This window comes from Chinchilla lanigera, unplaced genomic scaffold (assembly GCF_000276665.1).
Source record: "Chinchilla lanigera isolate Chin_1 unplaced genomic scaffold, ChiLan1.0 scaffold00038, whole genome shotgun sequence".
NCBI classification, from domain to species: Eukaryota; Metazoa; Chordata; class Mammalia; order Rodentia; family Chinchillidae; genus Chinchilla; species Chinchilla lanigera.
This window is the reverse complement of record NW_004955439.1, coordinates 12,585,438-12,597,622: the sequence shown is the minus strand read 5'-3', so window position 1 is coordinate 12,597,622 and position 12,185 is coordinate 12,585,438. Positions and strand designations below refer to the sequence as shown.

General features: G+C 43.4%; 1 protein-coding gene across 1 annotated transcript in view; it reads left to right on the top strand.

Annotated features, from left to right (window-relative positions):
* Positions 1–12,185, top strand: part of Sash1 (SAM and SH3 domain containing 1) — a gene marked incomplete at its 5' end in the record, with an annotated part of 178,140 nt that overhangs the window by 131,878 nt on the left and 34,077 nt on the right. The window contains 1 exon segment of the mRNA XM_013517361.1: positions 11,035–11,167. Within this exon segment, the coding sequence (XP_013372815.1) occupies positions 11,035–11,167 (133 nt within the window).

Here is a 12,185-nt window from a genome sequence, read left to right as displayed (position 1 = left end):
TTCTTTCTTTCTTTCTTTCTTTCTTTCTTTCTTTCTTTCTTTCTTTCTTTCTCCTTCCTTCCTTCCTTCCTTCCTTCCTTCCTTCCTTCCTTCCTCCTCTCTCTCTCTCTCTCTCCCCCTTCTTTTTTCCTTCTCCTTCCTTCTTGCCATAGTTTGTTTGAACAGTTGTTATACTTTTTTTTTTCCTTCTTGGATCATGTTTGTGTGGCTCTGCTCATACTTTCTGTTCATGATGATGTAGGAGGGTCAGTTTTGGACCTGTTTGCCATGTTATCTGACAACAGACCCTCACCTCCTTCCAAGATTCAGCTGAGAGCTTTATTTTGTGGACCATTTGTGTTTGCTGTTGCTATAGCCTGATGGAATGACCATGCAAGCAGAGGGATGTAGTCTGCATCGGGAATCTGTACTTCACCTTCTCTCTCCAGAGATTGTGTTAAATGTGCTGTTTCACAGTTTGTGGCAGTTGGTTTGTGAGGTCAGCTGGGGGGACATCACCACTCTAACTCATTTCTCAGGTGAGTTCCAGGGGCTTAACTTTAATCAGGATCAACTTCACTATTGACTTCGCCTCCTTTCACTCATAGTTCTCTAGTAACTGTTTCCACTGCTTCTGGGTCAGAAAAAAGACAAAGAGCCCATGTAGATCTCTTTACTTCCTTCCAGATTTGGGTTATATGAAAGAATTCTTGGATTTTTGCCAGTGTGGCTTTTGGAGAGATGGAGGCCGTCAGAAATGTGTTTTTTACCTGGATCACGCAGTTTTAAAATTTTAATATATTTGATATGTACCTTTCCTTGTTTGCCTGCTTGTAGAATTTTTTGCTAAATTTTAGCTATTTTTTGGAGGAAGGGGCTGTTCATTTTGCCAGTTGTGAGAGGGCCATTCTGTGGTTCAGTGTTCAGCAGAGATTGTGACCTGATAGTTTTACCAATTAGATAGCCACAAATAGCCTTCCCAGCATTAACTGCTTCCTTTTGGAAAGTAGATTCAGCCCAGATTTCTTCAGTTTGGAGCTTGAAGTCAATTTGTCATTCATTCTGCAAACAGAAGGAGAATCCTGGTAAGGTTGTAGATCGTCACTCCAGTAGTGCCTGCGGGCTCACCTGCTTCCAGCCTTGACAGCTGACTGCTGACCTGGTGACATAATTTTGGTTGGAGCAAGCCACTTGGGGTCCTCACTCCTCCTCCATGGCCATCTGGCTCCCTTGGTCAGTTCTCTACATTTCTATGTTGTTGTTTGCATAGACAGAATTATTTGGCAACCCTATCGGAGAAGTCATTGAGCCTGATCCATGAGTCACTTGGTCTGAGATGCCATAAAAGTAATGTAGGGACTTTGCAGCACCACCCAGTCCCCAAGGAGATTTACTGCTTCGGGGCTGAACACTTCATCGGCTCCAGCAACTGGAGCTTCCAACTCATGTGTAATTGCCCTACTTGGCAGTGCTGTTCTGAGTCATCCCGTCCCCATGGCACAGGGCTGTGTGAGAGTCCATGGCCCTAGGGACTGAGGGGTTTGGGGTCTGGGTGCCTCAGCCTATAGATTTGTTTTAGGGGCCAATCACCCCGACCCTAGCAAGGGCCCGGTAGAGCTGTGGACTGACTTCCCAGCACTGCTTGCTACCTGAGCTTTATGATCTTAGCCTATTTCATATACGAACAGCCAGTTCCTTGACCTTTGGGGAGGGTGAGATAATCCCATGCAAAAAAGTCTGTACAGAGATGTACAGAGAGCAAAGCATTCAGGCCTCTTTTCTCACCCGCTCCCACCCCTTGGGAAGGAGGGAAGGCATTCTCTCTGCTTCAGAGGAACTTGTGTGCATGGGGAGGGCGGGGTCACCCATGTTCTAAGAGTTGCTGTAGGTTGGTGGCAGCTCTCCTGAGATCTTCTGTTGTCTCTCTCCTCCTTTTGGGAAAAGTGGCGACGTTATTTAGGGTTGTTAAGAGCAATTAAATGCTTATGAGTTTAAGAGATAGAATAGAGTTTATTATGGTCAGTAACATCCATTTTTGCTCCTTTGGGTTTGCTGTTAATTTTTAGTTTCTTTGGCAAATTAAGTGCTGACAAACCTCTGCCCCTAGGGGACAGTAATATTACCTCAAATTCTCACAAACTTTTCCCAAGTCAAAAACTCTATAATTATCTCCTCCTGGTCCTCTTCCTCCTCCTCTTCCGCCCCCCTCTGTTACCACCACTACCACCACTGGCGACAACTAGTTAATTTTGAAGCTGCCAGGGAGATTATTTCCATGTTACACTGTACCTCTGGGACAAGAATGGAATCTCATCTTTTTTTCCATATGCTGACAAAAAATCCCCAAATTCAGAGGGCAATGATGTCACCATCTAATGAGCAAAATATTTCTTACTAAACAGATGAGTTTCCTACCCGGACTTCTTTGTGATAAAAGAGAGGGGGAAAAAAAATCCCCACAATGTGTTTTGTATTTTATGTTGTCGCGCAGTTCTCACTAAACGTGACTTCTTTAAACACAGTGAAACTAAGTTTTCGTAAACACAGAGAACAACACATTCACTCAATGGCCATGACCAGAAAGCCCTGCCGTGTCCCCACACTGCTCAGTGCACTGCTCAGGGAAAGTCTGGAACACATCCAGCCCATCTGCCCTCAGGGTAGGGACGGACCTTGGACCCATCACTTCTTGGATGGTGGAGGGAGATCAGACTGGGTGGAGAGATTATGAAACGCAGCTTGGAGCTGGAGAAGCCAGGAGCTTGTTGATTGTGTCAAACACGGAAAGGCAAAGGTTTTAGCTGAGCCCTTCTTTGCCTGAGTAGATAGGGGAGCATCTAAGGTCAGAGGAGACAGAAAGAAATGGGGCTTCTGGACGTCCAGAACACTGGAACTGTAGGTTCATTTAGGAACGTGGAAAGACCATTCCCCTGCACTGAGGTTTGCCTCCATTTCCTCCACCGAAAGGAGTTGTCCCATATCTGGATCCCTGTGCAGTCATCACAGTTGACTGATAGGAATCCTATTTCTGAAGCTCTCTTGGGCTGTCCCCACCCCTCGACTCTCCACTGTACTCTTCCTGTATCTAGGGGATGCAGCTCATTCATATTTGTATTCCTTGCCCTCTTGAATGCCTTGAATCGGTAAATTCATTCAGTGATTCCAATCAGGAAATATTGTAGAAACTCATTTTTGTTATCTGAGTGGAAATAAATATGGCAAAGCTCAGGGTTGGTGATAGTAGGAGGAAATAGGCACTTTTTTTTTTAATCACTTGTGGGATTTTAAAATAAAACTGGTCCTCAGATCAGGTTATTACTGTGTAGTGGAAGTCTTAAAGATAAGCTTTTACTCATTAATTCTATAATCTGTTTTTTAAAAGAAGAATGTGTAAGGCACGTCAGAAATTTTCTCACAAAGTGTGCATTGGATGGACACCTGGAAATGTACAGTGACCAGCATGGTTAAGTAAACAGCTCAGTGAGAGAATACGGTTGGATTATTATTTTATTGTTATACTTTGTTGACATAGAAACATGTTCAAAACATGTTTATTTTAAAAAGCAGGTTTTAAAATGGTTTGAGCAGTATACATGGAAAGCTCTAGGCTTTCTCTGAAGGAAAACTTTATCGACAACAGAGGTCTAAAGGAAGGGTCAGGATTATGGGCGGGGACATTGTTTCAGTTAGAGCCTGTGTTCATTTGAGGGAGCTTTTGGGGACATTGATAGTGACAGTGGGAGATGGGGCAGGTAAAGATCAATTGTCCACCTTATTGTACAAAAGCAACAGAATATACTCTGCATGTGTGCGGGTGTGCATTGGGAAGTAGAAGGACACATAAGTATATCACCAATTTTTCTGACTGTGGTGAGAATAGTTGATTTCTTTTTCTCCTTTGTATATCCTGCACTTTTCAAAATTTTAATAATTAAATATCCATCATGTATTCAGCATTCTAGAAGCTGAGGCAGGAGGATTGTAAGTTCAAGTCTAGCCTGGGAAATTGAGTGACTTAGTGAGGCCTTGCCTCAAAGTAAAAATAAAAATTGGGCCAGGGATGTAGCTCAGTGCAAAGGCCCAGGGTTCAATCACCAGCACCACAAAATAAACATCATGCATAATCGGAAATAGATAGTGAGTGCCACTTATTATAAGTGTCACAGGAAGGACTATGACCATGTTCATTGTCCCTATGAGTAAGTGAGGAGCTGGGCAACAGTGACAGTGTGTGTGCTGAGGCCTTGGCTAAACCTCGTGAGGTTGCTTTGCAGCCGCATAGCCTGAAGGAAATGAGGCTTCCAGATGCAGTGGGCAGAGCTCCTCCTAGCAGAGGAGCCAGTAAAGCAGTGATGGGCCTGCCACAAGAGGATGGGGCACATGAGGAGCTGGGAGAGAACAAGGTGCTCAGAGAGGCTTATAATCCTCCTGTCTCACCCTTCCAGACTGCTGGAATTACTGGCATGCACCGCCACATCCATCTCCCTGTACATGCAATTTAAAAAGCAACAGTGCGTTAAGATAAATTCATCCTACCAACCTAAAGGTAGGAATCCTAGGACCCCTAGATCACATAACTTGCTGGAGGACTTGGTTGTTCTGACTTCAGGGGCCTTAGGCTAATTTCCTTCCCTTTATCCCTTCTCCTGGGGCATTCTCATTTCCTTAGCTTCCTGTGAACTGGGAAGTGAAGGTGAGAACTGACAGTTTCAAGGAGCTCTGAGCGCAGGTGTCAGTCCTGGGTGAAGGCTGTCCAGGTAGAGCAGGGCGGGGGAAGAGCTGAGCTGGTGCAGGGGCACGTATGCCAGTACTTGGCACAGCGTGTGACGGGGGTGCATTTGGTAGAGTGGGACCCACCATCTCGGGAAAGCACCTGACACAGTTTGCGGCATGTGTGGGGAAGGGATAGAGTCTGAAACCAGAGAGCTCGTGGGGGAATCCGATCATCATAGGGAAAGGAGGTAGTACAGGGAAGTTGTGGCCAGCCTCGGGGAAGGAAAAAGAAGAAATTTTATGAGGGGTGGGAGGAAGCGCTTCCAGGATGGCAGACTGAAGGTTGATGCAATCCTCCAGGAAGCGTGAGATGCCTGGAGACCAAGAAAGCGGAGCCAGGGGCCAGGTGCTCAGGAGAGCAGGAGGGCCTGCTGCTGAACCTGGATCTCTGCCTGGTAAAACATGACCTTCCACTTGGGAGCTCTGGGTTCCAGCCTCTCTTTTGTTTTCAGTTTAGGGAACCTGTAGACCACCTCCAAATACAACCTGTTATTTTTAGGAGGGATAGTCAGTGGTGAGTCCTGTGCAGCTAGGTATTTTATTTGTGTTGTGTGATGTCCATGAAGAGTTAAGCCCTTACATAAATGCATAACGGCCCACACAGTGGGACAGACAGGGACCAGCTAGGAACCAGCAGCTCAGACTGCAAAGTGGGAAGAACCAACTTACCCACTGAATGAGTTCAGCTCTGGAAAGACAGACGTGCCTTACTGCCCATGTCACGGAGACTTTATGTGGGTTTCCAGTCCTATCTTGTTGAGAAGATGGCCTGTTGAAGTAACAGCATGTGCCGGTGCTCCTCAGAGAGCCCTGAGAAAATCAGATGATCATCTTGTGACACGGCCCCCGTGCTTATATGTCTAGAATCCAAAAGAACTCAGCTGTCCTGAAATAATCATTGAAACAATTTGGGAAGACAGTTTTGGAAGCCCCAGTGAAGGGAAACTATCCTACATTTACTTGAGTGGTTAAAATAGAAAAAGGAGTGGTGAGGGAGAAAGTGAGGTAAAAAAGAGACAATTCTAGGAGAAAACCAAAATCATAAGTTTTAATTCAGTAATTTCAGAAATAGCCCCTGGAAGGTGTCTGTTTTCAATTGCCACTACTCCCATAAGGGAAGCTTTAGAAGAGTAGCTGCAAAAGAGATCCTTTGCTAAGTTTAGTCACTTTCAAGGGTTAGTCCTTGTCCTGCATTTGTTCAGATTCTCGCGTTTTTTTTTCTTTCTTTCTTTCTCTGGAATTCCATAGACAGTAATTAAGGAACTGGAGGCCAGCAGGAGGTCAGGGAGCCTTCCTCAGTGAAAACAGGGATTGTTGGCCATGCACAACACTCCCTTTTTTCCTTGTGGTGAATAGGAGATTTGCTTAGAGCTGATGACTTATGCCTTTCTTACAAGTTATGCAGTTAGCGAGCGACCGTGGAGTCAGGCAGCAGGCAGAGAGGAGAGGCTAATTGAATCCAGTGTCTTCGCTTTCTTCTCCTCTGGATGCGGGGCTGTGACGGGGGAGCCTGCCTGCTCGTGTAACTGCAGAGAACATGTTTGAGGAGTGCGCGATCCTGACTTTGCCACCGTGGAGTTGACACGTCGGAGTGAGAGGCGCTCAGAGTGGGGAGGGGTGGGGGTACCGGGCCTTTTCACAGCTGCCCCCTCTTACGCCTGCTAAATGCCGAAGCCGGTAAGTTACTGAATATATTTCATGCGAACGGAAAACTTTTGTTGCTTTGAGAATAAGCTTTCTGCTTGCTCCTGCCTATGGTGCATCTTTTTTTTCCTCTTTAAATTCCTCTAGATTTTTTGCTCCCCCCCACCCCCGCCTTCCCCGTAACCCTGAGCATTCTTGCCCAGCAGGCTCACCCAGTAACCATGCAGAGTTTTTGGCGGGGAAGGGCAAATATTATGTTTGAGAATGTGGGTTAGAGCTCACTTGTGAGTCGTGCTGGCTCTTCGCGTGGGGGACTTGAATTCAGACAGTGCCGCACATTGTTTCTCAGAAGACAACTGATTGGCTTCTTTCTCTTAATTTTAAGGTGTACCTTCTATGACAGCTTGAGGATGTAGGAAGTTGAAGAATTGATGTCTGATTGTGTTCTGGGTTCAAAAAAACCATTGTGTGATTTTTCTCAAGCGAGCACATTTGCAGTAGAAAAATATTTCCAGAAACAGTTATGTATCTTATACTGCTAAGCAGCACTGAGGGAGATAACGAGCACTTTATTGTGACGGCTCATTGTGGATTTGGATTTGGGGAAGCAAGCTCAAGGAGCGATTCCGCAAAGGGCGCTGCTGTAATCTTGCACTCAGCATGGTCTGAAGCAGTCCCTGAAAGAGTCTAGTTGCTCCTCGCAAGTTTGGTTTAACCTTTATTCCAGCAGACTCATTCTGATTGTGCGGGCACAGATCCGCTGTGTGGCCTTTGGCAAGTGTTTATTCTGCACATCCCAGTTGCAGGAACTGTTTGTGATCAGGTTGAGGGAAGTGCCTGTTTCAAGACAGCACGGCAGGCTCACGTCGAGCCGGGAGGGCATGCTCGTAGTGTGCTCTCGCACACGGATCTTCGCTTTCACAGACGTGATTGATTGTGTTCCCCCTTTTCTGATCATCCCACGTGTAGCTGTCTTATGAAAAGTTCTCCATGCTGGCTCCATGGCTTTCTCATTAGAACATCGCAGATGTGTCAAGGATGCACTTGTTCCAAAAGAAGCTGGAGAGGAAGGAGGCTCCACCCTCTCACTCATGCCAAATGGCCCGCAGGTTCCCCATTCAGCAGCCTGGCAGCCCAGTGGTGTGCTATCTCTTTAAAGCAGCTATAGTTTTGTGCCTTGGCTTGGTCAATTTGTTATGGTTTAAAACTGTGGAGCCAGCTGTCTGCAATCTGATGTAATGTTGCTATGGAAACCAGAAATGAAACACTTAAGCATTCACCACAGAATTACTACATATAGCATTAGCCAAAGTAATTAAAAGTTGAGCCATATGGGCTCTCTGGTGGAAAAAATCTGCAGCAGAGAGGCTGGAAATCAAATGTTTCTATTTACAATGTTGTAAAGCCACTTTCCACATCCTTTCTCTCTTGAAGGTTTGGAGGAATACAGATTATTGAGTTCACCTTATGGTTTATAGGCAAATTAAAGTTCATTTTAGTAAACTTTCAAGAAGGACTTGGCATGACAGCCTGTCATATTTGAACACACATGAACATATACTTTTGTTTTCCCACTTTGGTTTATTTAAAACCTGTTGTACGATAGCTCTGAACCTGTTTTTTTGGAATTTTTTATTTTACATGCAATGCATAGTTCCTATCTGTTGTGCAGATTTCCTTTAGGTGGGATGATTTCTTTTTAAAAGATTTGCAGTATCTTATTGAAAAAAATTCTATACTTTTAAAATGTTTCTTAAAATATCCTCAAGCTTCCTTCCTTTGCAGTGTTTTTCCTGAATAAAAAAGACTATGATATGCTATTTTCAGCATTTAGAAAGTGCTGCATGGTTATTTGAAAAGAGAAACATGACATGAAGGATTTCCATTTTACTACCTAGTATAGAAGAAATGCAGCTTTTTACAGCAACATTATGTTAAAACAGCTGGGGAGAACTTTTTAAAGGCAAATATTTCGCACAACTCTTTCTTCCAAACTCAGAAGGAAGTATGAGGTCAGTACTTCTCCTTCAGTGAAAAGCATCCTTGGGCTACGTGGCTGAACTCAAGTAACCTAAGAGGAAATTTTTTATTTTGAAAAACATACATGCACATACATTTCTGAAATGACTTGGGTTTTATCTTCATATAAATGGTGCTGCCTCAATCCTGCAGGCTGTCCGAAGCATGGTCCTACAAGGGAAGTTCTTGGTTGCCATGGTTTGTGATTTGTCAGTGGCAAACACCTCCAAAACCTTCATTTTTAAAAGGAAAATAGAAATAACATCAGTTCAAAGTTCTGACTAGCTCACTTTTCTCAAAAAGTAAATAGAACATGAGAAAGCAATTAAATAAGTGCCTGGAATATGTTGTTTTTCACCACAGTGAATCTGGGCGGGGGGGGGGGGGTCTTTGTGAGGGACATTGCCTTTATGTGTCGTCCTGGTGTCTGTTTTTCCATGGATACTTTGCCTTTCATAGACTAAGATTTTTGTATTAAATTTGATTTCTATATTCCTTTTCACTTCCTCAGCACCCCCCACCAAACAACAACCAATAAGCTCAGCGTGACACATCACAGAGGTGTATCCCATGGTATACCTTGCTCTATCCTGATCGCAAAATTCTATGCTCATTTATTTTCATGTAACTTCAGGACTTTCAATGTGAGGTTAGAGACATATCCTAGGTTTTCCTCATTGCTCATTGTATTATTTTTCTCATTTCTCATTATAGTACAGAGACTTTCTGTAATATAAGGTTGATCCTTCTGTTAGGATTATTTGGCATTCAAGCTGCATCCAGAGGGTACAATGTTTTTACACATTTACGTGTAATTCCATGCATTGTGGGTTATTCAGGTGCCTATTACCCAGAATGAAATTTAACCAAGGTCTCATTCCTCTGGTTGACCACCCTGACCATTTCATTAAAAATCAACAGTTCAACCAAGTAAAAGTGAAATTCAAACCAGACAGCACCATTATGCATTTGGAACTCTGCTTATTTTATTTTATTTTTAACCGTTTAAGTTTTAGCCAAATGCACTTAGCCTAATTGTCAACATCCCTCCTCTGTTACTTGAAGTCCTAGTTATATTCTTCATTACCTGATAGCCAGTGGTTAATTTTGAAATCTGTATACATTTTATGGAGGAATTGTACAGAAATTGGATGTAGATAATCCATGCATTTCACAGAAGAGAAGACTGAGAAATACCCCTGTCCCGATCACTCGCTGATAGGTTTATGATAATCATTAGTAGGTGAATGGTTTGCTTATGGTCACACGGGAAGAAAGCAGAAGAGTTACACACAATGAGGAGGTGACCAGGAAGTGAGCTGCATTTATCTCTTGGAGAAAGCCGTAGTGTTAAAATATTTGTTCCCTCACAACATGCACCATTTTTATGCCTAAGGTATTAATATAATCTCTACCTCTCCTCTTCTGAGCTATTCTTTGCGAACTCTTGCGTATCTGTTTTATTATCTATAAAATCGGGATTCACGAGAACTTGCACTGGGGAAAAACATCTCACATCTCGCATTTGGAGATGTGGTTTGTTGTTATTTTGCTTCTTGGTTTGAGACATTTCTTTCCCTGCTATTTCGTGAACTAGGCTTGAGGACATGGAGAGAGGTTGTTGGGCTGTGCAGGATCAGCTGGAACGCTCACGGCTTCCCAGGGTGTGCCAGAGATGTGTGCTCCCATAATGTTTGGCCGAGTACCCAGCCCCTGAGCAGCACGCACGTTTAGGAGGAAACTTCTTTTGCTTTTCCACATTTTGCGCAGATACTCCAGAGGAAGCTGCATATTGAATGTTGGAGCTGACTTGGAAACGAAACCCTCATTTTGTTCACAAGGAAAGGATTGTTTTTAGCCTGGGTCACTGCTACAGAGAGAGAATTTTTTTTTCTCTCTGTAATGTTTGATACTTGAGGGAAAACAGCTGGGCCAGAGCATACTTGAATTGCTGCAGAATGGAATGGGATGCTGGGGAATATGGACTGAACTATATGGCTGAAAGGTCAGCTTTTTCCCTTGTCCCCCTTGGAGGAATGCGGGGCTGTCCTCACACTCGCCTTGGGAGCCCTTGGAGTGAGGGAAGGGAAGGGAAGGCCGTGATGTGGCAGGCAGTCCTAACAAATGGGGCAGGAGAAGCCTCTTTTGTATCCTTTTGCCTTTCTTGCCTGCTGGTTTTGATTTTCAGGAGAGGGCTGGAAAAAGTCAACAGAATTTTGGTTTGGAGAAGTAGTTGATGACCACGTTCAGTATCCAGACAGAGGAGAGCCTGGCCCAAACCACAGCAGTGTAACTGGGATGACAGGGCCAGCTCAGAGCTAGAGTCTTGCGGAGTTGTCTTAAAAAACTCAGGGACATAGTGGAATGTGACAAATGCCCACATGCCAGTCAAGGGCAAAGATGTGATTTTTGTGCCTAGGACTTCAATCTGCACTGAATTGGACCTTAAGATGGTAGGGGGAGCTTTGTGAACCTGTTGGGCAAATATGTTGGTGGGCTGAGTTTATTGACCCCGCTGCTGAGCGAGGTTCAAACTGGCAGAGAGGCCAGCTGCACCCAGCTGCAAGGGCAAGGCTTGGAGCGGTTACCGGATTAACTTTTCCTCTGTTTCTTTGCCAGTCAAGAGAACAATCGGATGATGAGACTGAGGAGTCGGTGAAGTTTAAGAGGTTACACAAGCTGGTGAATTCCACTCGCAGAGTCCGAAAGAAACTAATTAGGGTGGAAGAAATGAAAAAGCCCAGCACTGAAGGTAAAGAAAAAGCAAACTCCACCCTGGTTATTCCAGCAGAAATCACTCGGGGTCCGTTTTTCAGCAGAAAGTGTACATGCTTTCAAGTGGAAAATGTATTGAGTTTTGGCTGCGGCTGATGAAATTGTGTCGTACATTGGCACCAGGAAGCTCAGCGTGTCATGAAACGAAGGGCCCTGGCGTCAGGCGTTTGGTAATTTACATGTGATAAAAATGGAAAATGGCTAGTGTGTGACGGGGCATATCAAAGTGTGTTATAGCTTAAGTTAGCAGTCTGTAGTATTTTATATAAACTTTATAACTTCTTAGCATAAGCCTGTAACTCTGAAAAGGACTGTATTCCTTGCTCAGTGAATTTAGTGTGAATTTGATATGCAGGACATCCATCTTGAACAAACATCTTACAGTCAGGGCACTTAATATCCCTTTAAATCCTTGAGGGATGCTTTGTTCTCTCATAAATAAACTTGAGTCTCAATTCAAATGGGGCTTTAAGGACTTTCAACTCGAAGGGAATCTTTAGTAGCTATATTGCTGGCTGCGAAGATGAAACAAAAATGCCAAAAGAGGCATCAGCTGGAATTCATTCTGCTGATGAATAGCTGACCTTGGAATTATAATTAAGACATTTTAAATCCCAACCTTATTTTTCTCCCCTTTTAGTAATATGTATTTGAAGCATCTTATAAAATTTTCCCAAAAAGATCAACAAAAAGAATAACATGTTTTTGTTTGGAAAATAATAATAAGCAAATTAGAAAAAACACTGGGAAAAATGGTACCTTTAAAAAAAATATACTTGTTAAAATGTCACATCTTCACTGTGAGGAGTTTCAAAATTTTAACTAGTAAGTTTTAAAATTATTTTTATAGCAGCCTTTTTATTCTTTATAAATGAAATCAAGCTGTATAGGGAACTGAGTTTTCCCTCATTTGCAAAGATAAGGGTTCTATGGTTATTACTGACACTTTCTGATTGTGTTTGTAATTTTTTTTTTTTTTTTTTTTTTTTTTTTTT